General features: G+C 44.4%; 1 protein-coding gene across 6 annotated transcripts in view; it reads left to right on the forward strand.

Annotated features, from left to right (window-relative positions):
* GRAMD2B (GRAM domain containing 2B) overlaps positions 1 to 26,068 on the forward strand; it is an 864,945-nt gene that overhangs the window by 626,844 nt on the left and 212,033 nt on the right. For all 6 annotated transcript variants that reach the window (XM_069625594.1, XM_069625597.1, XM_069625593.1 and 3 more), the window contains 2 exons: positions 3,587 to 3,656; positions 12,135 to 12,238. In XM_069625594.1, the coding sequence (XP_069481695.1) occupies positions 3,587 to 3,656; positions 12,135 to 12,238 (174 nt within the window). The remainder of the gene's footprint in view (positions 1 to 3,586; positions 3,657 to 12,134; positions 12,239 to 26,068) is intronic.

Raw genomic sequence — 26,068 nt, forward strand, 5'->3', positions numbered from 1 at the left:
AATTTATTACCTCGCAGGAGGTAGCACACTTTGATTTCAGCCCAGTCTCTCAGGAGTCTGCAACTGGAAAACCAAGTAATGACGGGTTATATGCTATACCGGCTTGGGTTGCACAAAAACATGCCATGGCTGTTGCCCGTTTATTACAGTGTTTGATAGATCATCTCAAGATCAAGGCATTGTCCCTCTGGAATTGAAATTACTGTCTCACATCTATTGAACAAATCCTTTGCTTGATACAGAGCACATGCAAAATTACCATTCTGTGGCTTGCCTTTCTTGGCCGGCCAAAATATTGGAAAAAGTTGGAACAGGCGAGCTTCAGACACATGTGGAAAAACATGCATGCTTGACACAGATCAGTCGGGTTTTCGTCCAGCCCATGGAACCGATATCGCTGTGCTGGCAGTCAGGGACGACATTGTCTAAAAAGCTGACCATGGTAAGTTATCCATGTTGGTGATACTAGACCTCTCAGCGGCCTTTGATACGGTGGATCATGAGATATTGCTGTCTTGATAAGTATCCATGGGAGGAGTATCTGGCCATGCTCTACAGTGGTTTGGATCGTTTCTCCCTAATGGAGTGCAGCAAGTTAAAATTGAAGATCACCTGTCTAATGTACTATCTTCGATTGCGGAGTTCCTCAGAGATCTTCGCTGCCCTCGCTTCTGTTTAACCTATATCTTCAGTCTCTGATGGGTACATTCAGGAAATTTGATTTGAGTTGTCCTATGCTGATGACACCCAGATTTATGTTGGAGTTAATGAGACAGCAGAGTCACTACACAAAGTACTACAATGCCTATAAGAGGTAAGTCATTGGATGTCCATATATCGACTCCAGTTCAACTCCACTAAAACACAAATGATTATGCTTTGGCCTAACCATTTCATAGCAGATCAATCTAAATGCCTGCCGCCCCCCTGCTTCCTTGGTTTCCAGCTGACATTTGCTTCAAAGGTTAAAAACCTGTGGAGTATTTGGCAGTCTAATCTTGGTAGTGAACAGATTGGGGCCAAGGTGCAGGCTGCGTTCTACTCACTTCGCCTTTTGCGCCGTGTCCTTTCTTTTATTCCCCAGAAAGATCATGCCCCTGTGGTCGGATCCTTGATTGACTCGAGACTATATTATGGCAATGCATTGCTGGCTGGGACCCCGACAAACAAATGTCCGGTCTTCAGCGGGCACAGAACCCAGCAGTGAGACTTCCTTTCCAGGCTCCCAAAACAGAAGCGATTTCGCCCCTTACAAGATCTATTCATTGGCTCCCTGTCAAGCAGAGGATCACATTTAAGATACTTTGCTTGACCTTTAAGGCTATTCATGGTCTAGCCCCTCAGTATATTTCCGAAAGGCCTACTCGTTATGAGCCAGGTCGAACCTTGCGATCTTTGGAATTTTGTTAATTGGTTATACCACCCTTGAGATATGTATATCAGGGTGACGGGCATTTTTCGGTGTACAGACCAAGACTGTGGAATGCGTTGCCATTGGATATTCGCAGCATTACACAGTATTTGCGGCTCCGGAAGACCTTAAAGACTTTTTTTTTTATTTAGAGTTTGACATTCCTTGTACAGGCCTTCCCAGCTTTTCTTTTTCTTGTACTTCATGATTTTGGCCTCCACTGAATACACCTGCACTTAAATGCAGTTTGTTCTGCCTTATATGCTTTATAAATGCAAAATCAAATCAAAACAGCCTGCTTACCTTCAAGAGACTAATGACCAGAATGGCCAACTTGTACTAATTGGTAGCCAGTGTAGATGAGGCAGAACCAGGGTAACCTGTTCAAAATGCAAAACATGTTGAAGCATTCGCGCCTTCATTCTGCACTCGCTGGAGCATTCATGCTAATCGTACAGATGCTCCTGCATACAGTGCATTGCTTTAATCCGAAACATCCATACAGGGGCATGGATCAGTGATTCTAAGCCAGCAGACTTGTGGGAGCCCATAGAACACTGAATGGATTGAGATGAAAATATGCTGTCTTAATCACTGCAGCAACGTATGTATGCTTGGTAAAGATGTCAAATTGGGGGAAGATATTGGGCACTTGCGGAGCAAGAAGCGGTGCATGCCATTGACTAATGGCCCTGAGCCGCATTTTTTAACCTAATTTGTCTTGCCTGCTTCTAAGCAGTTTTTCTCCACGAAGTGTCTTCAGACAAACAGATTCTTGGTGACTGGAGCGCGATCTCACGCTTGTCTTGCAGTGAGACCTAGATATGGGCATTGCCAACATGCTAATGACATTGCAGACCTTGCTTGTGGATTAATTATTTATTACCTGCTTAATACCTTAGACCAGTCTCTAACAACTGGACCAGGATTCGAACCTGTGTTGCTCTGCTTTGTCTTACTTCCAAGACAAACTCACTGGCCCAGAGCTATCCTCCTGGATGATCTTATTTCTGGGTTTACATACACATTAAGCAAAAGAGGGGAGATGTCCGCTCCTTGTAGGACTCCAGAAAGGATGGTGACCTGACGCGTTACATACACGCTTTATCCCTCAGGAAAGTGATCCCTTGTAGGCCCCGGAGACGTGACAACTGCCCTATATGATCAGTGGTGTCAGATGCCGCAGGTCCGGCATGTACCCTGTTTTCGGCCACTTTCTACACCGTCTGAAATACTTTAGGGAAGGGTTTGAAAGGAAATAGTCATCAAAAACAAACCTCAAATACGTGTGTGATTTTATTTTTTTCTATTTTTTTTAAAAACTTGTATCTGGACCGTTCTCACTGATGCTGTGATCAACCTAGTCCAGCAACATTTTAATATCCGCCAACTACAGTGCCATTGTTCCAAAGATCTTAAATGCACTGAAAATATTTCTCTCCCTTAAATTAAATTCTGGTGTGCTTGTTAAACAAGTCTTTAATAATGCACATGCCAAGGTTATGGTTTCCTAGTATTCAATTGCAAGTAACGCGCTCCCATGTCATTCCAAAGAATCTTTGCATCTAATACATGGTTTTCTTTGCATTCTGATTCTTGGAGTCCTCGATTCATAATGGGGAAAGGCAAAACTACAGGTACCTAATTGCAAAGAATAAAACAGGACTGGATGAGCGTCTCTCGAACGACAAAGGGCATGTGCCATGTATGCACCCGTGTTGCTTAGTATGTGTTGAATGGTGTTTGTTACATTGATAGTAGAGCGGTTCTGTAGGAAGGCTTAATCACTGGCAAGCTTCTCTCTGGCATTTGAGTTGGTGCGCCCCAATAGGAAGTTCACATTTAAAAGAGCAGGTTTTTAAATTCAGTTTTAACCAGTTATTTTAATATTTTCTATTATGTTTGGATTTGTTTGTCTACAAATTTACATTTGCTCATCTAGAAGTGCATTTCCTTAAACATGCGTAGTACTAAAATCTCTTTACGGCCTTTTGATTTCTGACTGTCATGTTCTGCATGACCACTGCACCCCACACTATCGTCGTCTTGTTCCTCCACTCACCCCTGAGTTTGTGTGCTCCTTTTCCACTATTGGAATGCTGCTTTTGGAATGTTGATGAATATGTAATCAAGTTATCAGTGATGATTTCTGACAGATGTGTTTTTCTGTTTTAGTTCTCCAAAACAAACGCTCAATATCACAAGCTCTTCAAGGATGTCCCAAAGGAGGAACTAGTGAAACAGAGTAAGAATTTCCTGAGCTTAGTTTCTCCAGTGTTCCTCGTTTTGTTTAGACAATTGTTTTTTTTTTAATTCTGTAATAATTCAGTAAGCCACTACATTGCAGTTTTAAATGCTCAATTACTCGTGCAATACAATGGTCTGGTGTACATTGATAAAAGAACATGCAATGACTGCTATTGATCAGCAGTTCCTACGTTCGATGACTACCAAAAGTTTTAAGTTTCAGGAGTGGAAGTACGCTTTTATCGCAGGTGATGTAGACTGTTGCTCATGGTAATTGGTGTAGAGTTAGTTTGAAGAGTTCCAGATCAGCCATGCCTTGAATGGGTTGGTTGTAGCTTCTGTTTAAGGATGCTAACACTGGTGCCTCAAAGTATTGAAAACCCTATGTTCACCTTTCCGGTATGTTAGAAGTTGTCTATGCCCAGACAGTTGGTGTTGAGTGACCGCAATGGTTCTTGTTTTGGTTGTGAGCAGTGGATTCCATTGTTGCTATATCCATGTACAAGAACTGTGTGATCCTTGTTATGTGATTGATCATGCCCCTAATGTTAAATGTACTGTTCCAGCATATTAATCATTTAAGCAACTGACTGCAACCCAGGAGGTTTCAGAGGCTGCAAGTGGTACATCTATTTGGAAATTACATTGGGCTCGCTTTGGCCGAACCGTATTTAGCTTTGAGTGCACAAATGTGCCAGCAGTCCCCGCCTTTCTATTTTGATTCATTTTAGTAATGGGTGTAATTTTAAAGTGGCACTCCAGGCAGACCCAAGTCTGTGTGGGTTTACATCTTTTGCCAAAAGGAATCGTAAATGTCGCCTGCTGGGTCAGTGCCTGGCAGGAGGCAACAAACAAAGATTCCAAATGATTCCTCAGCAGCGCCATTCCATCATATTCCAATGTGGAGCAGGTGAAGATGGGTTTGTGGGGTCTATGCGGCTGGCACATTCAGTATTTATGATCTGTGCACTCCCTCCACCACAAAAATCAAGGAATGCTGAATTGGATACAAACAAAATGCAGCACAAATCTGTACATTCCTGAAAAGAGGGAGGGATGTTTGATGGGTAGATGATCATCTACATGTCTCTTCTTTTCCTGCTCACTTAACGTGGATCTCCACTTCATCTCTGTTCTTGTCCTATCTGAAGATGTAAGGTTGCATGTGTTTTGACAGACATAACTTTTCAAAGCTGAGCAAGCCACGCTTTATCTTACACTTGGAAACGTCCCCTGCGTCTCTTTGACTGTAAGCTCCAAAGTTTAAGCAAAGTGTTTTATAATCGCTATAGGTAGTTTTGGATTTGGGGAGCAAATCATTAACGTGTGAGTCCTAGTTTCCATTAATTCGCAAGGTTCTTAAAAACATTCCTATTGGAGTCTTTAAGCAGGCAGCACTGATGGATTTAACCCAATGCGACCAGCTACTCCCGTCTGTGCTGGGATATGGTCACATTTGAGAAGTAGGATGAAAGCCCTTGTTTGTATTATGCTATAAGAGTGCAGTTTCCAAATCATGATCATTTTCACACCATGACAGACTCTAAATAACTTTCATTTCACTTCTCCAGCATTGGATCTTTTATGGATTCACATGCTGTTTATTTTCCCTGTCGCCAGGCTGGGAATCCCCAGTTACCTTGATTTAGTAATTTTCCTATGGAAAAACTTGACACCTTGAGTGTCCCATCGATGACGTCGTGGGTGCTTTTGGTCCCCATCAATAGGACGTCCAGTGTTTAGCTCTGCCCCAGCAGCTTCCCATCAGATTTCAACCGTCTTTCAAGCTGGTGCCGTTCTTCCCTCCTCTGAGAAAATTACATTCTTCAAAAAATGTACATTTCTTCAACTTTCTCCAGCAGGAGCAACCGACGACTACATTCATGGTTCAGTTTATGGCCATGGAGACTCCTGGACCAAAAAAGTCCTTATTCATGCCTTGCGGCCTAAATAATTTGTATGAAGGCGATAGACATCTAGAGTGTCTTTACTGTCTTTACCCTAACCATTCCACAGAGGGCTGTGACATCTGCCAGGGTTTCTCACAATAAACCCTTAAAGACAGAAACGGTCATCTAATCTGTTGTCTCAATGAAGGAGCGTACCCGGCATCAGAAGTGGGGTTGTCACGGAGTGGGAGAGCTACCACTCACTCTGACAAGAGGTCGCCATCACGTCAGGGATCCAGGTCCGAAGACCTGTTGGTGTAAAAACAGGTGAGCCAAAATCGTCCATGAGTCACGATAAGGCCAAACACTCCTCTCCTCTAAAAAAATCAACAGGAAGCGGTGAGGGGGTCCCATATTGGGTCTAAACACTCGGCCAAAGTCCCGTCGACAAAGGCACCATCGGAAAAACCGAGGGATGAAGATCACGCTCTTCGACAAAACACTCGTCCAGGAGGTCCCCTCTGACGACGGACAAACACAGATCCAAATCGCGTCGTCTATAAAGAAAAAATGAAACGCCATTCATCATTGGAGTCTCGCAGATCCTCCTCGGGGCAAGAGTCCACGAGATACCTTCCTATGACCAAATCGTCGTTGAGATCCACTCCGACAATGACATCGATGACAACAATATCGTCTGACAACAGGACATCGCTCATCGATGAGCACCTCGTTGACAACCAAAAACATAAATCGCCCGGAAATGAGCCTACACAGCCGTCTACACCATTGACCACCATCAAATCTGAGACTACGAAGTTACCTCTACAGGACAGTATATTGTCCCCCAAGGGTATGCTTAAAACCCCAACAAGGGACACAGTAGAGCATGGCAGGGTTCCTCTAGGAATGTCTCCTATAGGTTACCCAGAGATCTTGCCAGAAGAGATTTTACAGCATGAAATCACTTCAGATTTTGAGCCTCCACCTGAAGAGTGTCCAGGGGTCACGGACTCTGATCCTGAGGAAGATACTTCCCATCCTCCTATTTAAGAACCGTCAAGAGGGGAGGACATGCCTCTTAAGAATTCAGACACCTACTCTACCACCTGCGGCAATGGGAGGTATGAATCCACAATACCCCCTTATAAACCCGCAATACTTGCTCTCCCTACAAGCGCTTTCCATAATACAATCACTATTGGGACAGCTTGATGCCAGGCTTCCACTTCCGCAGCCACAGACAATTCTGGCATATGGAGAAGACCAAGGTACACCGCAGCGTCAAAGGGTGGGACACAAGCTCCACCACCTCTTCGTCTCCTCACAGAGCAGACACGTGGGACACAGATTATCGTGACCAAGGTATGCAGGGTAGTCCTGCTCAGCCCTCACCTCCAGATGACATTGGGGCCTTCCTCTCCATGATGTCTAAAGCATGCCAAAAGTTTGGTTTAATTCCTGAAGAGGAAAACGACTTTTTCCTCTTTTTCGATACCCATCCTGGATCATGTTTGGCAGGAGGGCCTCTGTACTCTAAAATATCCATTTACAGAGCCGGCAATTGAAGGTAGACTGAATAAAAAGTTTAAGGCACCCAACACAACACCAAAATGTCTCACAACCCGCTTCAGTGTCAGTGGTATCAGCGGCAGCAAGTCGCAAGGCTTGTACGGAGCACAAATGCACCACTCTTCCAGACAATGAGAACAGAAAAATGATGCCTTTGGGGGAAAAAAGGTGCTCCCCATTGGAGCAACAACGGTCCAAGCAGCAAATGCCCAGGCAATATTTGCTCGATACGATCGAGAAATGTGGCATCGGTTCGCTCCTGTATTAGAACACTTACTGGAGCAACAGAGGAAGGAAGCCATGACGCTGTGCGTGAAGGGGAGGAAACCTCAAACCACAGCATTAGCATCGCTGTAGCTCTCGCTGAAACAGGGTTTAAACAGATTGGCAATGGGCTAGTCCTTCGACGGTAAGCATGGCTACGTTGCACCGATTTTCAGCAAGAGGTACAGCATAAGGTAATCAATATGCCATTTGAAGGGGAAAATATGTTTGGAGACGAGATTGATGAAGCCCTAAAAACAATGAAAGCAGACTCACACTGCTAGATCTCTTAAAACCCTACAAGGCGAACAGTCCTTTTGCTCCTTTCAAGGAGCCTCGGGTAATTCCAGATTCTTGTCCTCAAGGGACAACAATAACTACATTAGACCCGGATACTACTCGCAGGGCTACAAGATAAATTACCAGTCCTCCCAGTGCAACAGGGAGTACCACCAAGGACAGCAAAGCGCGGATCGGCCACCTCTCAAAGAGGTAGGCAGAACAAGGCCCAACAGTGACTGCCTCAGGGGCAGATAGTTGGGGGAAATGTGACATTCTTCCTCAGCGAGTGGCTAGCTAAAAAACAAAGGACAGGTGCGTGCTAGATGCCATCCAACACGGCCACTTGTTGGAATTCAAACACGCACAAATCCCATTACATCCTGTAAAAAGGTATTGCACCTGCAACTTAGAATTTTACAGCAGGAGGTGTGTCTAATGTTAAGAAAACGGGCAATCGAAAGAGTTCCTCATTCGGCAAAAGGAAAAGGAGTATACTCCAGGTACTTTGTCATCAAGAAACCAGACAGGAAATGGTGTCTTGTCCTGGACTTGCGAAATCTAAACAAAAACATCAAAAGGCAGAAGTTCAAGATGGTAACACTTCAGGATGTCATAAAGGCCATCTAGCCTCGCAAATATTTGGCGCTGTTAGACCTCAAAGATGCTTACTTCCACATTCCAATACATTCAAGACACTGAATGCCATTACCAGTTTCGAGTTCTTCCATTCGGCCTAGAATCGGCACCCAGGACGTTCACAAAATGCCTAGCACTAGTAGCAGCTTTTCTCCGAAAACAGGGCCACCACGTCTACCCATATATAAAGGAATGGTTGATTTGAGGGCCAACAGATCTGCAAACCATGTTTTCTCTGAGACAAACGGAAGCCCTTCTCCAACAATTGGGATTTGCAATAAATTACACCAAATATTGCACAGTTCCTTCAGAAAATATGGTGTTCTCCAGCATTGGTCTCTTTCATGGATTCACATGCGCCCTCCAACCTTCCCCTCTACAGGCAAACTTCCTCTACAAGGGGATATCCTCCAGCTAGAGTGGTTAAAATCTGAGGGAAAGCTGCTGGGGCAGAGCTATACACTCAACATCTTATTGGTGGGGACCAAAAGAACCCACAAGGATGTTGATGGGACACTCCAGTTGTCTTTTCGTTAGGAAAATTACTAAATCAAGGTCACCTGGGATTCCCAGCCTGACGACGGGGAATATTCACAGCATGTGAATCCATGAAAGATGCCACCGCTGGAGAAATGGAGTTACAGGTAAGAAACTACTCTCTTGTTAGGTCATGTGACTTCATATTTGGCTGGCCAGGCTTTGTTGCAGCTGCATTAATCGTAAATGATGCTCTTTAATTTTAGCTGCTTCATGTTGCTTCAATAACTTGGTTTTTCAGAATGCTTTCCTTATGACTTTGGGTTCATTGAATCATGAATTTCAAGAGTGCGGATGAATGTAATTCAACCGGCGTGTGCCGATCTCGAGTTCAATTAACAGTGACTGTGCTGCTTTGACTGGGCCAGTTATATTTGACGTGGGCATATGTCCCCTCGCTGCTGGCCTACCTTCACACCTCTGATCTGACTCCCATCCTTTGTTTACTCTCTGTAGCATTAACCACTGGATCTAGAAAATGTACTTTGAGGGCCATTTGAAATCAGCTGATTGTTAAATTGGCAGGCCTTGATCGTCTCATAACCACTCCTGGTTAGAAGACTTCTCTGGTTTATACTTCTTTCATCACTGAAAGAGGGGCGGGGCTAGAAGGATAATGCTTAATGCCTAGAAATGTTTGAAAGTGGCATACATGGTGTTTCCCAAAACCAGTGTCGGTTCAAAGAATGACTGCTATTTACGATTGTGTAATCCATAGACACAGAATACAGATGCACCAGGAGAAATGAGTTGTTCTTGGTTTTCAACAAATAGTAATGAAAATGTTGTAACGCAACATGAAATCAAAAGGAAAATTCCATAACCTAAAGGAAATAACAACATTAAATGTTTGACCGTGTTTTTCAAACATGACTTCAATACACATTACTCAATTAATAATAAGATGGGGAAACCCACTGGTTTGCCATAGCATTCTTCCAATCCCCCCACTATCTACACTCTTGTTTTTTAACAATGCTGTCAATTTTATCCCCTCCTTAAAACCTATCCACAATCACATTTCTCTCATCCATCCCCTGTTCTCCCATCTACTCCTCTCTTTCATTGGTTTCTCCTATTCCTTTTTTCCTAGTTGCCAGCATGCATTGCACTGCTCTGAGGCACAACTGTGCGATAAAAGGCACCCATATTCTTCCATTTTAAATTAAGTCTAAACCATATTCTTCTCAGAATTGTAACTAATTATTTAACCTAAACACATTTTTTGTAATATAATCTTTTCACAGTTTTAAAGTGGGAGCTAAACGCCCACAGGTAAATACAATGACATACATTCTTAATCCTCTTAAATTAAATTAGCCATCTCATTTATAATTTGTTTGTCATTTTTCATTGTGTTTAAATTTTAATTCAAAGGGAAAGGGGATATCTGTCACTAAGGCAATTGTAAATCGCTCACCTTAAATGTGCGACTAGCCAATACTTTATAAGTTCAAATCGTGACAGAGTGACTAAGCCTTGAGGTTCCATTTAAAGTTGGGCTCTATCGGCAATTGGAACCCAGGTTGCTTTGAATAACCAATCTGGTTGCTCAGATCACTGGCTTGGTCGACTGCTAGAAATCAGTAATCCATGCAAGCTGGTCATGGTCAGGCCACTCAGCTATGCCTCCCCTCACCCCCACATTAAACTCTCTTGAAGCAAAAGGTTCAATGTTTCACTCGCCTCCACCCTCGCACCTGCCTCCCGCTCCTCTGCGGTGACCATCATAGAAATTGACGAGGGGTGCTGAAGTAAATCGGAGACACTGAAAGCGCATTTTAGTAGAAGCTTTGTTTGTATGTGAGACGCGGTTCCCTGCCTGCGTCCATCGCCTCTCTAACTTCGCCTCCCCGTCTCCGACTCTCTTTCCATCCGAACCCCCAGACACTTTCCAACATAAACATTCCCTAGCTCGCAGATGCAGCCTCGTGTATAAATAATAACTTGACCTCATATTGCATGTTAAAGATACTACAGGTGCCTCTTTTGTAGTTTTTCATTGTGGCAAAAATGGAGGCCATTCACACCCTGAAAGTTACCCTGGGTGTAAATGGCAATAAACGCCTCCATGGCAGGCTGTACTGGCCAGTAACAGCCCTTAGCCCCCATAATGGCCCTATGCAATTCCCTGTATCTCTGGCTTTACTGCCATATTACAGCATTTGGAAACGGAAGGAATTGAAACAACCCACTGTAACTAAACGCGATGGTATAATGTGTCCTAATTAGAAAATGCCACGTTTAGTTTTCAAATTGTTTTTAAGAAGTATATAAATCATTTTTGTTCTTAAAAAGAAAGTGTTGAAACAAAAGCTCCCTAAAGGGAAAATGACTTCAAGCTTGGGAAAGGTGTCTGCGGGGGCAGTGAATGCGCACTGTGTTTTGCAGGTGAGATTTCTTGGACATGAAAGGGAAGGCAAGTTTGTAAAGGACCATTCTTGCTTGTCTACCACTTTTGGAAAAGTGTGTGGCCTTGAGATGCTCTGACAGACTGTGCATGCAGTGTCGTAGGTTTCCAAGGAAACAGCCGACTGGACTACAGACGGAGTGTTGGTTGCTTCTAAAGTTCTTAGTGTTTTTGTGTGTGCATTACCAACCACCCTCTTCAATTTAGCCAGCAAAGTACATGTGGCAATTGTGTAAGTCAACTCTGTCCCATTATCTGTCTCATGCTCTAAAATGAGTGCGTTTCTTCTTGGCGTTCATTAAGAGAAATGTGTTGCCCCCATGAACTCTACAGAAAATAAATGGCGACAGGGTAACACTTAATGGTTTTTCCATGTTTACACCAATTGCTTCCTGCTGTTACTCGAATTATTGGGCGCTTTGAAACAGAATTGACTCACTGTGTAAGCGTCTAACAAATTAACAATAAATAAATAAATATGAATGATTTCCAAAAGACTGGACAGTGGAATCACAAACCCGGCATTACAGGGTGCAGTCTTCTATAGTGAGATGAATGACCACCTCAGACATAAAATACATATTGACCCTGCATGTAAGCAGAGGAGAATGTCGGCAAAGTTAGTGGCTTAGAGACAAGACGATCATTAAATATAAACAAATCAAGGCTTCAGTTCTGCATGGTAATGGTTTGCCCCTAATGTTACATGGTAAGACATGTGACTCCCCACTAGGAGCACACATGTTTGGATGTGTGATTAGCTGTATCGGGGACTGTAGCACACACAGGTCTGGTTTTGGTAAGGTATACGAAGGGTCCAACCTGCAACACTCCCGTTTTTTAATCTATTATGTCACATTTTATTTTTGTACCTTTTTTGCTTTAGGTTTCACCTGCGCCCTTCAAAAAGAGCTCTTGTATCAAGGGAAGCTGTACATATCTGAAAATTGGATTGGATTTCATTCCAAAGTCTTTGGAAAGGACACTAAGGTTGGTTTAAGATTGTGTTATGCATTACAGGGATGGTGTTTGGAAAGCAAGTCATATATTCTTCAAGAATATTTATAATTACCTGGGTTATTGCCAACACTCCTGGCCATGTGCATAAATAATGCTATATTGCTGACCTGTTCGTGTTAATGGATTGTGGAAGCACTAAGTAGGTACAACCGGTGTGGAAACATTGGTCAGTGTTTTGGGGAATTGGATAAACGAGGAATTGTAAAATGTACTATACCTAAACAGCCCTTTCTAGCTCCATGGTTGAATGAAGGGTGCTTCCAATCGAACAGAAAACCTCTGTGCACTTCCTCATTTTTACCAGACAGTCTGTCAGCGATGTGAAAAGGTCATCCACCAGGCCCACCTGTACACAGGCCGATCAATAGAGCTTCTCCAGTGCATGACTGCTTCCGGGAATCCTGTGTGCTCAATTTGGAGCATGTAGAATCAAATAGCTTTTCTAGATCACTCAACAGGTAGTTTAGGACCCATTGGAGGCCCTAAATCTGCACTATTTTCCACTTGGGATAACCACAAAATCGAAGTTGGTGGCCTCACCACCTCGGCAGTCATACTCCAACATCTCAGCAGCCTTTAACACTGATAATCACAGTACATTGATTTGAAGGTTGGAATGAGAAACTCCTAACACAACACTACAATGGATGTAATGTTCCTGTAAGGGACAGAACAGAAATCTGGCTTGCTCCTTTCAGTTCGAACCCACGACCCATTACCCGTGGAGTTCCCGGGGGATCAAGCCTCTCACCACTCGACTTCATCTATATGACCACTTCAACGAAGATCTTAAATTGGTATGGGCTTGCCTGTTACATCTATGTGGATGAGCACCAAAATCATATACAAAGTAATAGATGAATACCCCAGCTCCACCCTCCGCAACTACCTCATGCAAATTACACGAATGACAGCTAACTGTCTTAAACTCAACCTGTACAAAACAGAAACCATGATAATCTCAACTAATGTCGTACCTGAAACATCTATACCATGGTCTTTGGAAATGGGTAACTGCTCTAAACCATCTAAAGTGAGCACGAACCAAGGCATATGTATGGACAACAGACTCGCACTAGAACCCCAAGTCAACACAACAGTCAAGAAGTGCTTCTACCATCTCGGCTCCTCGGCTCTCACAGATTAAATGCGCTACCTCTCCTTTGCACATAGTGTTGTCATCATCTGTCATATTCTTCCAAGAATCGACTAAGCAAACAGCATTTATCTAGGCATGCCAGATTATCTCAAAACTTCAACGAATCCAAAGCACAGTAGCTGGACCCCATCTCAGACTGAAATTCAATAGGAGGGAACTCGCAACAGTAGCTCTCAGAGCACTCCACTAGATAGCAATACAAAAAAATCAAGTTTAATGCCCTCTGCATCGCTCACTGAACACTCTACCAACCAGAGACCTAAGATCAAGAACAGTGGGGGCTGCTTATTTATGGCGGGGGGCGCCGCCCTACCTCTCCACGGGAGGGAGTGCAGAGAGAGTAACTTATTCTTTCTTATGTGTGCATTCATTTGTGACAAGCAGCGCAGCATAACTGCAATGTTTACTGTTAAATAAATATCTCACAGCATTGTCGGGGTCGCTTTATGGCTGGGCTTGACAGGTTAACACTGAGGGGCACGTCCCAGATCACGCAGTTTTTCAATTTGGTAACCCGCATCAAGCTCATAGGATCAAGCTGTTTACGTAATGATTTGTGACCAGAGGCTGGCGGGGTGCTAGAGCTGCGGCGCCGCCATAATAATTTGTGCGCAAACAACACTGTCAGTACATTCTTTCTGTCACTATGCTACTTAGTAACATAGTAACAGGATATCCATTGGCTGTTTCTCAGCCAATAAAGATCGTTAGGAAGAGAGTGTGGGTGAATGCGCACATGTGCCACCTCACAGCTCTTCATGTTGTTGGTGGCAAAGTCCGGAGAGCCAGGGTGTGGTCATGCAGTGCGGCCATGCCTACGTTTCCCTTTGCTTTTGCAGTGGTCCCGAGTCTGACTACACCCGGACGGTAAGTGCTAGTAACTTAAGTACTGTAAATTTGGAGAACGGTACGGACTCCAGTGCAAAGGTAAGATGGTGAGCTCCGGAGCTTCCCGCTGCCAGCCTCTGGCAGCGGGGATCGTCCAGAGCTCACCAACTAGGCTGTTGTTACCAGCTCTTGCTGCTGTCCGCCGCCGCCAGTCTTACAGCAAGACTTGCGTTATGGACAACCCGGCTGGGCATGAGCTTGGATTTTCATTTTTCCCGCAATCCAAGCTCATGCCCATAAGCCCATTTCTTTCGAGTCATGCTAATTATTTACGTTTTGTGCAGCAGAGGTCTCGTCTGAGACAGGACCTCTGCTGTGCAAAACCTATTTTATATAACCGTCTACATTTCAAGGGTTTAATGGTCACATAGCACATACTAACACCCTTTACTGTGTCACACAAACACCAGGTCAACATGCAAGTCCCTTTCTTCAATGTTTCTAACTGTAACTGCAAGAGTTAACATTGACCTAGCCCAGCGTATTCCACAAGAAGCAGGAGGCACCATTATTTTTCAAACAAAGAGCCATGTGATACGCCATTGTGAAAAGTGCATTGGAGAGTATCTTAGTGAGCATGGTGACATTTGTGTTGTCTACTGACATTGTTTAAGGGATCTTCATAGCAATTTATATTTGTGAGGCTGGGAATAATCCTTTTAGGGCCGAGCTGCAATTTACCACCGTCAATAAAAGAGTGCGCTACCAGTAGGTTGCAAAGGTTGAAGTTGAGATGAAAATCCATAGTGCAAATATGCATAGATTCTGCATTGGCAGAAAGCGTTGCTAATTGGAATGACATGTGTAGTTCACTCTGTCTCATGTAATTAGATGGATTTTTAGGTTCATTTTATGTTTCAATCTTGAGAAATAAAGTATGATTTTATTGTTCAACTAGGTTCATTTTTACGTGCAGGTTTTTCAACAAATCACGTTTTTTCCAGTTCTTGAAAATTAAGTCTTGCTGTGTGTAATAGTCCTGCAGATCAAGACTGAGTACCAGGTACTTCATATTCCCTAAATATTGGGTTAGAGGGCCATGTCATATGTCCCTATCGCCAAATTGCTTTAGAAAGCTAAACAAATGAAGAGGGTGCAGAACAGTGTGCAAATATAATGGCTTTCAATGCCGCCCCCCCTCCCCGGCCCCCAGTTAGAATACTCTCATACAAAAGTGTTTTCCTCTGAGATAGGATACTCGGAACTCGCTGCAAAGAGACATCCGTACCCTTAAGGACCACCTGAAACTCAGGGAGGCAAGAGGGGGTCAGAGAGCTTTTCTCTCTCAACTAAACAAACCCACACATTCTCTTCCAAAACTGCCAGAGCACCTGAAGACTATGCAAATGGCAGTTGCGCGTTGTGTTAAAAATCCTAATAACACAACATAACCTTTGTGGCCTCGGCCGACAAAGTAAGTAGAACAAACAGGGCACAGTGCATACCTAGTGCTGCAAATCAACTAAAGGAACTGTTCAAATAAATCTGAATCTCCTATGTGACATGCGGCTTACAGGGCGACCAAGGTGTGAGACCGGAATACACTTGGAGCCAGACGATGCCACCTACTGCAGGATGCAGCCCCTGAAGGTGGCATGTGGGGGATTGCCAAAGGCCCTGCAGTCCCCTTTAACACACTGGCAGCATATCCCATGACCACTCCAGCAAGGACATCTCCCTATTGTGCAGGAGGTGCCATGTAGGTGGGAAGCTGTGCACCATTGAGCTCTGCTGCATAGGAAGAAGTTGGTAAGCACTGTAGAGAGTCTGCTGCTCTTCTTTTACTCGATCCCTGACCCACTTGTGTATCTGGCAACCCACAGTCCGAGAGAGCTTGCAGTGGAGCATGGATGGAGTACTTACAGGCCTGGTAAAATAAATGTCTTAGGCCGCAGCGCAGTATTGTTGAAAACAAAAGAACATGTTTGAATGCAGGACATTCAGCCCACCATATTAGTTCTACTTGATGTCAAGTATGTCTGCATTGTTTTTGGGCCCACAGACATAATTTCCCTGGGTACTAGAGAAGGTAGCGCGTTCAACGCACAGCATTTGATTTCAATAAAAGAAAGTGGCAAACAGTTGGAGAGGAGGGGAACCTTGAAGCGCAGATGAAGAAACTGACCACTTATCAGAACTTATTTGCGGCAGGCCCACGATCTATGGAAAACGAGGACAAAACTGCCATGCTGTGTGCATTGGCATCATTTGCAAGATAGTTGCTGTATTGACGGTGAGGGCAGCGAGCGGATAGAACCACAGGTGACCAAGTCAAATAACCCAACCCAGGGAGCGATTAGAAGGTAATGAAACTTTGCTGCAGGAAGCCTACTTGAGGCTTTTATCCTACAGCTGACCAGAGCCAGAGACCACTGACAAAGAGCAGTGTGAAAAGACTACTGAGGGCTACAACCCAGATCCTACTGGTAGCCAGAAGACTACTGGTATTGGGAAAGAGGGAGGCTTTGATATCATACTGGGGATGGAGTCTGTCGGGTAGTAGAAACTTGGAGAACCGGAGAAGACCTGACAGGCTCAAATCCTGGAAGGTGAATCTTGGCTTGCGGTGTTGTACTTATTGCAGCCAGAGTAGGGCCCATGTAGCAGGGGAGACAGTCCTACCCAAAGAATACCCTACAGTAAGGGGACTTCCGTCTTGCCTCTGTAGGAGAGAAGTGAGGCTATAGCTGCAGATTCATAGAGGGCAACTCCTATTTTTGACACGATTTCAAAAGGGAAGCATCGGGGGAGATTTAAATCCATGGGGTTGAGTTAACTGAAGGATATCCTTGCATCAAGTTAATTATGCCTCCATCCTGACACTGTTCCTTAGTGTATTTGTTTTTTAGCTGCTAATGCCAGTTCCTGTAGCAGTTTCTCTCATCCGAACACTTGACACATGCTCGTTGGCGAAGTTCAGACTCACTTTACCGAACTGCAGTTTCAAGACAGCAGTTTACCGATTGTCCTTATTTTGTCCACCCTCCCGACTGTTTTGTCCCCCCAACTTCCTCCCACACACTTTTCTAGCAACCCCGTTTTTCTTTCTTTGGGATATTTTTCAATGTTCACAAATGGCATTCATTACCATTACTGCATTGTTATTCTTTCATATCCTGACCCTCTGATCCATGGTCAAGTTAACCTTAAGGGAAGACCTTTGGAATTCTGCTAGAGCCATGTGTCCAATAAGAACCCCAAAGAGTGCTTTTCTGAGAGGGGGTTGTTTTTCTTGTACCTCCTATATTCCTAATCCTGGTCTGTGTGACAAATCTGGAGGTTTTGTCCCTTCTTATTTGGAGGGAGCCACCCCCTTTGAGTTTAGGGAGGCGAGCTCGCTAAGCAAAGCCCTCCCTAGGGATTTCATAAAGTGGGACCTCACTGGGAGTGACTCCCCACCAGGGGACAGGGACTCCCTTTCCAGTAAGGAACTCCGCACAACTGAGACATTGTCTGAATTAATGAGAATACCAAAAGTGGATCTGACTTTCAGCTGTGGAACTCCAAATAATGTAGAAAGTTCATCCTAGATCTCTCTGAGGGGGTGTACCAGGGCCAGAGCGTGAGATGCACATAAATAATAGTAGTGGTTAAGGGAGCCCTAACAACCCAAACCTTTGAATTGCCTAAAATGTTCAAATTCACACTGAAAACCAAAAAGATATGCGAGGAGGAGATGCACATACTGCTACAAATCAAGTGAGAAACTGGAAACAAGATCTAAGGCAGCCTGCAGGGCCCTATAAAGCAAGTAAGGAATCGTCCAAAGGGAAAACCTGAATCATGCAAGACTGGAATCTCATGGGGAGAGACCCACATAGTTGGTGGAGGAGGGTTAAGTAAATATCCCTGTATCTACGATCGCTGAGATAATTTACTTTATTTGGAATTTGAGTTTATGCTATATACCTGAGGAAACCTTTTCTTTGTTTGGAACTCTGATAAGATGGACACAAACTGATAGTCAGGAGACCTGTCTCCTATTAAATAATTGTGGTAACTGAAACTAGGAGAGATTCCTGGAAATATTGAGAAATGGCAGAGTAAAGAACACTGAGGGCAGCCTGTATTGCCCGCTTTCCCTTTTAAGTTGTTTTTCTAAGTGGTTGAGCAAGTTTAGAAGTTTGGGTTTAGACGGAGGACAAGATTTATGATTTTTGACTCCTTTTGATGAGCACCCTTAGTTTAGTTTGCTAGGTAGGGAACTTCCCTCTTAGCAATAGGGTCTGTAAGGTATTTTCTTTAATTTAACAAAACTCCTGTAGTAAAAAATGGCTTCCAACTGTGAAGATTTAATTTCCTATCACAATATACTTGGTGTTCCTCAAGGCTCTGTCTTGGGCCCTTTCCTTTTTTCTCTTTATAACTCTCCTCTTGCCTCAATTATTTCTTCATTTGGGTTGTCTGACTAATATGCTGACGATACCAAATTATTTCTATCTTTGACGAATACTTGGATGCCGTCACTTCTCCACGATGGGGAGCCCCTTTCCATGAGGCCAGGGAGGTGAGGCCGCTGCTCTGTGGTCCCCCTTAGTGGACTGCTACTCAGTGGGAGGGTCTCATGGGGAGAGACTCCCCATCTAGAGACAAGGACGACCATCCATGGGGAAACGTGGTATGCCAACCCTTCATTACCGCACTCATTTCCTACATAACCTCCTATCCGTTCACGCAACCCTCTGTAGCCCACACTTCAATTTCTTTCTGTGATATTGACATGTTCCAACACAATGGTCAGGCAGAGTCTGGCAATTACTGATCATTACACACACGCACCTGACTTCAATCACACTTCCCCACACGGATAAAAGGCACAGCACGAAAGCACACTCTGAGCAGGGCAAAACACACGAGGAAGAGGCAGTTCCAAGATAGCAGTTTAATGCAAGGAGAAAGATGGCAAGACCAGAGAGGGTTGCAAGGAGGGGAGTGCCCTTGAACTTTTCAGAGGAAAACCTTTACTTTCATGAGCCCTCGATAATAAGAAACATAAGGCAAATAATTAAAGCTGAAGAAACCTGCATTGGGTGTTGGAGGTACCCGGGGCTCTCCCGCGTCGATAACCAGGGCGGGAGGAGTGTTTGCTGCATGGTTCTGTCCTTGGCTCCTACAACAAAGCAGCACCAGTAAAGTCGGCACAGCCGGTGAGTTTGGCAGACTGATAGCAGACCGGTCTGTGTTAGAACCAAGGTTGCAAGCGGCAACATTGTATGAAGAAAATCTGAAGAGAACAGTCTGTGAAGCGTATGTGATGAACAACGCGAATATAATTGAAAATTAAAGGAGTGACAGAACATTTGAAGCCAAAATAGATACCGTGTACAGAGTGATCCGGCGCCACGTGGGAGCTCATTCAAAGGTCTCTGTTAGGTATCCAGCTGAGAGGTGGCAAATGTGAAAAGGAATTGTGAAATCGAAGTGGTCCTGCAACGGGTCAAGCTAAACTCTGTGCACATTTGAAAGTCTTCGATAATTAATGCAAACTGAAATTAGTCCGAGCCTGGCTGAGGGAGACTAATTTTGTAAGAGAAAGGATCTGAGCCCGGCTGAGGGTAATAAGGGTTGAACCATGAGTCACCCAAGAAAGAATATTCTCTGAACATTGGAGAAGGGGATCTGAGCCCAGAAGAGGGGAATCCAAATTAGCGATCGTTGTATGAAAGGGATCTGAGTCCGGGTGAAGGGGATCCAGGGTGAAGAGTGAATCAATGAAGTACTTGTAAGAGGAGAGGAACTTTGTGTTTGTTTTGGTACATCAGACCTGCTGAATCAAGAAACTTTAATAAAGAAAGAGACTTGGGCACAGAAGGACCTGATGCTGGTTATAAAACTGTATCCTTGTGCTGAAGAAGCCAGAGAGTGTGCTATGCTTGAGTGAACCGCCTTGTCCCGTGCTGAAAACATGGGGAAGGGAGGCCAATGGCCTGAACATCCTGACATATCATTTTTGGGAACACCCCTTTCTTTTTCATTAACACTACCCCATACTATTTGTATTTAGAAGTAAGGATTGGCAATATTTTTTTTTTAGCATAGACTCCACTAGGACTGCATTATTACTTGGTGGTCGTTGCTTGCTCCCATCTTTAGATTTAGGATTAGATAGGCGTTCATCACACTCTTGTTGAAGTTCAATAAACACCCTTGAACTGTGGTTACTTGTCTGTTTTACTGTTGATGCCATTCCTTCCTTACTTTACGCACTCTAGTTATTTTGATAATTTGAAGATAAAAACCAACAAAGGACTTACCAAAGGGAGAAACCCTCACTGGAGGAACCGTGAGCAAGGAAGCGGTTCTGCGGAGCATCCGGAAGAAGCCAGTCAGTGCAGCATGAACGAGGAAACCGAGACGTCCCTGTTGGCTCTCGCGAAGAGGAACACGACCGAAGCCTGGACAGGAGAAGGTCCTGCGGCGTGAAGAACCTGCACAGTGTGCACAAACCCTAATGCACACGTGGAAGGAAGAGGCATGCTCTGGGAACGGCACAGGCCGTCGGATAAACAGAGAAGCGTGGGGCAGGCCGAAGCTCTGAGTTCCCCAGACCAACCTTGAGGAAGCCAGCATGAACCCAACATGTATCTGAGTTGCTGGGAAAGTTGGTGGGGGTGCAAAGGAGCTGTGGGAAACTCCCAAGACTTCTGAGCTGGGGTGAGGAGGGAAACCCTAGGAAAGAAACCCAAATACGGGCCTGGCACTCGCACCCAAAAAGAAAAAAATCATCAAAGTCATCATCCTCATCCTGGCAGTACCTGGCAGTAAAGTGAACCAGGTCTGCCAAAACCTAGAGGAACTTTTGAAAACTATCTTCGTGACAGTGCATTAATGAGAAAGGCCAGGGGAAGGGAAACATTCCCCCCTACGGTAATGAACTGTAACAAGAAGCCTGAGACAGGCAAAGGGAATTGAGGCATTCCCCCAGCTGTGGCAAATTGTAAAAAGAAACCGGAGGGAGGCCAGAGGAAGGGAGTCATTCCCTCTGGCTGTGTGTGGAGGAAAAATACTGAGAGTCAAACACATTCTCTGGGAAATTGAGCTACAAGATACCTGGAGAAGGGAGACTTTCTCCAGCAACCCGATAGTGAAGAAGCAAATATGGGCAATGAGGGATGTTTTTGGTTGAGATGGAAATTTACCCTTTTAGGTTGAACTGAAATTTTGCTGCTTGTTGACATTTCCACCTGGAACTTTGTTTTTGCAATGGAAATTGATTGAAATATTTACTTTATTTGTATAGCGCCTCAAGCAGGCCTGCATGCATAGGAGCGCTAACACACAGACATAGGGTCTCATTCCGACCTTGTAACACTGTTTCCGCTGCCTGATATCTTGTTGCCGCCGGGATATTACATGTCCCGGCGGCCCAGGATGTTAGATGGCAGCAACTGTAACTCCCCATTCCCGTTGAGTCCCATAGGACTACACGGGAATGGGGATATGGAAGCACCGGCACTGTTGCTAACGGTGCCGGTGCTTCAGTTAAAACCATGCCTGCAGGGGCTGGTGCACATCTATCTCCTTTATACTATGAGGTGCCTTTGGGGCGCCAATTGGGACCATCATCCTTGCGCTATTAGGCACTACTTTGGCACAACACCGGAGAGCCAACTGGCATGTGCAGAAATTAACAAAACTAACACAATGATGGGTACCAGCATCTTTACCAGTGTCCCAAGCCAGGATGGAGCCCAGCTAAAAGCAAGCGAAAACCAATCCTCCTTTCTTCATTTTGGCATCTAGATCATGCACTGCAGCTATGAAGTGTGACAATGTCCCATTTTCAGCATCTTCAAACAGTACGAACTCTGATATTTTTGCACACGCCACCTTCCATTGTCTTCAGCATGTCCAGGACATACCTGTTCTGCGTCGTCATCCGTCTCAGGGCTCGCAGCTCGACCCTTCTGCTGTTGGAATCTTTTTTGGGGTCGTTTGTCAACTGGATCAATTCCCAGTGTACAATCTGGAGCCATCTGGCATTGGCTCGTGCTTGCACACTGGGTAGCATTAATGATGCAAAACAATTCTCTGCTGTTGTGAACAGTTTATACTCTTCAGGTATTTGTACGAGTAACTCTGCTGGAGAGATAATTGGTTGCTCTCTTTTTCCTATGCAGCTGGTCATATGGTTCTTTCTGTGGGAGACTGCGAATGTCTGGTGGTGGTAGCGTGTGTTGTTCTGCAATCATCGGGGGCACTGTTGGTGCTTCGTCTGGCAGTGGCCCTTCTTTCAGGTGTTCTTCTGGGACTACCAACAGGGCTTAGTGCAGCGAAGGTAGTGAACAATAGCCCCTCCTGGATGGTGGGAGGTGCAAGTAAGCATGTTTGCCACACACCCAGGAGTAGTCCATCAGTGCCGCTGTGCGCTTTAGATCTGGAATCAACACTGTTCTGTTACATCGTTCATTCGAGCCGACAAAGACCGTTCTTCACTGAAAAAGCACAGTTCATCAGTGCCGCTGTGCGCTTCTTTAGATCTGGAATCAACACTGTTCTGTTACATCGTTCATTCGAGCCGACAAAGACCGTTCTTCACTGAAAAAGCACAGTTCATAAGTCTTTTCTTGATGCACTTTTTTTTCATACTTTTTTTTTATTTTCAAGAGCCAACAGAGTTACATTTCGTTAGATAGCACAATCTCACTTGTATGTTGCTATAACTATTATTCCAGCATAGTTTTGTGATTGTGTGTAGTTCCAATGCAACCTTTGTAATAAACTTCACAACACCCCCCCCCCCCCCACTGTTTTCTCCCTCCCCCATAACTGGAATGGTTCCGACTGGTTCCGACTCCACATCGATGGTTGCTGTTAGCTGTGGCTAGGCCATCTGTTCAATTACATTGGTCTTGCTTATAGGGCCGTTCCAACTCTTGCTCACCTGAGGAGCTTCACTTCAGAATTGTTCTCATCAGTCTTGGTCTGAAGTAACATGCCTCTCTCTCTTTGACAAAGTCTATGAATGGGACCAAGGTTGCCACAAATTTGTCTTCCTTCAGGGCTCCCAATTTCTCCATTGCTAAAATGTTCCAAAGTTTAACCCACCAGCATGCTATCACCGGACCCTCTGAGTTTTTCCAGGGTCATCCTCGCCGCCATTAGTAGGTGAGTAATGAGGGTGGCAGTGTTACCTGTTGCTCCTGATGCACTTTTACTGGTTTCTCCATTGCTGCAATCCATGTCAGTGTTGTAACATGCTCTGTCCATGTTCGTGAGCACGTCTGTTCCATGAGGATCACAGTCTTTTCTGGAAACGCCATGAGTCCTTCGGCTCAGCAAATGAGGGTTGTTTCTTGCCACTTGTTGTTGATGTACTTTGCTCCTTCGATCACCAAATATGGTTGCTTTAGACATTTGATGTTGGTTAGACTGGTTTTACACTTCGGGGCATCCAAATCGATAAGTTGAAATGTTAGTTGCTTGCTGGAAGGTGCCTTTGAGCCTACATAGTGCACGATGAATCGGGCATTGTGCCTCTATAATTGGTACTACTTGTGGTACTAGAACTGCTTTTAGTTGTTTGCCTACCCACTGCACTCATGCCGGAGTACCAACTGTTCGGGATGGCGGATATCTTTGACCGCATCCAGGCCTAGGCCGATGTATGCGTCATATTTGGGTTTGCGTGCTTGCCTTTTCGATATATAATGTCTTGGTAGTTTATTCCTGTCAATTGTGGTGTTACCACTGCTATTTGTGCCACAAAAGAGGTTTTTAATAGTTTGAAGTAATATCTCAAGCATTGTACTTGTGCATGCAGTAATACAGGTACTGGCGTTCGCTTGGGACGTACTATACATATATACAGTTGTGTTTGTTCAGTTACACTAAAGGGCGGCCTTTTATTCACATTCAGGTTTTTGTTCAGGTTTGGCTCAAATTACAAGGAGGAGGACAAGTTTTTTTTTTTTTTTTTTTTTTTTACATGCACCTATATATTTATCATTAAGCTAGGTGAGGTAGACTGGTTGTATTTATCTTTTAGGGTACTCGTGTAGAATTTGGTGGGGCCCTTCGAATGTCTGAGAGGTGCCTCCAATAGCGAAGCCCCTTTACCTTCACAACGAGAGGGGTGGAAAACACAACCTCGTAGGGCCCATGGAACCTGGGATTATTCAATGTTCACACAAAACCTCTGACATACAGAGGTTGGGTGGGAGCTACGTCAGCCTGCTAATCTCTTGTGTTTTGTGCATCATCTGGGTGGCGTGGTGCGATTTGTCGTAAGACGCATTTGATTGCACGTGTTAGATTGGTTCGATATGCCTTGAAATCTTCTCCTAGAATTGTCGCAGTCCTGTGGGCCTCCATAGACTTCAAGTATTACCACTACTCAGCCGCACTACAACATGCAGTATCGTGGTGGGATGCCACAACCAGGGGTGGTCCGAGTAAGATGTTGATGGATTGAACAGCGGAATGTCATTTGATCAACATACTTTGCTCTGATGACCCCAAGGTTAAAACATTCCCAACTGATTTACACTATGTTAAATATGGGCTTACCTAGAACCCCACAGGAATACAGCCGCATTGACAATGCAATACTTAACCACGTTGGGGCAACAATATTCGGCGGCCCATTCAGTGAATTCAGACACAAGTCTGGGAGAAATTGGGTTACACTACATTGAATGAACTACGCATGGATGGGGTAGTCGCCCATTTCATGAGTTTTGCAATCTGTTGCATGCACAGAGTGGCCAATTTTTCATATATTCTGCTACAATTGCTATGCTATGCAAAACATGGCCTGACTTAACCAGAATCCCTTCCAAGCACAACCGCACGACCAATATCTCTTCTCTACAAAGCATGCATGTCCTCCAGCACACCTCATGAGAACAGAATCAAATTCAAATGGGAGACTGACCTGAACACCACAATAAATGACTCTGAACGTTGTTAAAAATATCTATGCATGTTAAACAAGTTTCAACTAATGCCAGGCTGACGCTAATTCAATACAAGGTTGTCAACTGAGTGTGCATAACCCCTTCACAAACCCATACATTTGTACCTTGCCGTAGTTCCACTTGCCCAAGGTGTGCTCAGAAAAATGCTAACTTTCTACACCTGGTTTGGGTCTGCGGTTGAATTCAATCATCATGGCAGAAAATAGTTTCTCTCCAACATTACACACTGGAATCTGGCAGGCACCCCTTAGCTCTGTCCACTCGGAGGACTCCCCTTCCTTGGACTTGATAGATTAATCCCTACATTTGGGGAAGGGAGACCCCATCCATAACATCCTGACTTTGAACACTTCTTTCTTTTCTTGAGAACATTGCCCTACACTATTTTGTAACTTAGTTTTAAGGATTGTCAATAGTTTATTTTAGTATAGGCCCTTTTTAATTTGACAAGACGCCACTAGGACTGCCTTATTATTTTTTGATGGTCGTAGCTTGCTCCCATCTTAGATTTAGGTTTAGATTAGGTGTTTTTCTCACCCATTACACAGTTTAATAAATACCCTTCAACTGTGATCACTTGTCTGTCTCTACTGTTGCCACCTTGTGTTCCTTACAGAACGCAGACAGGACAGTGTCCTACTCTATCTGGAACACCTTTCTGTACTCCATTGATTACCCCTATAACCTGATGCCACCTTGATCTATACTTCGGCGGCTCTATGCATTGGCTCACAGTTATCTGCTTGTGTAATAGCATGCATATTTTCTGTTACCCAGTCATGCATGTATTGGTCTGATGGTCCCACACAAGCACAATCCAAAGGCTGCCCATGT

This window comes from Ambystoma mexicanum, chromosome 6p (genome assembly GCF_040938575.1).
Source record: "Ambystoma mexicanum isolate Mex_15411 chromosome 6p, UKY_AmexF1_1, whole genome shotgun sequence".
In the NCBI taxonomy this organism is placed as follows: Eukaryota; Metazoa; Chordata; class Amphibia; order Caudata; family Ambystomatidae; genus Ambystoma; species Ambystoma mexicanum.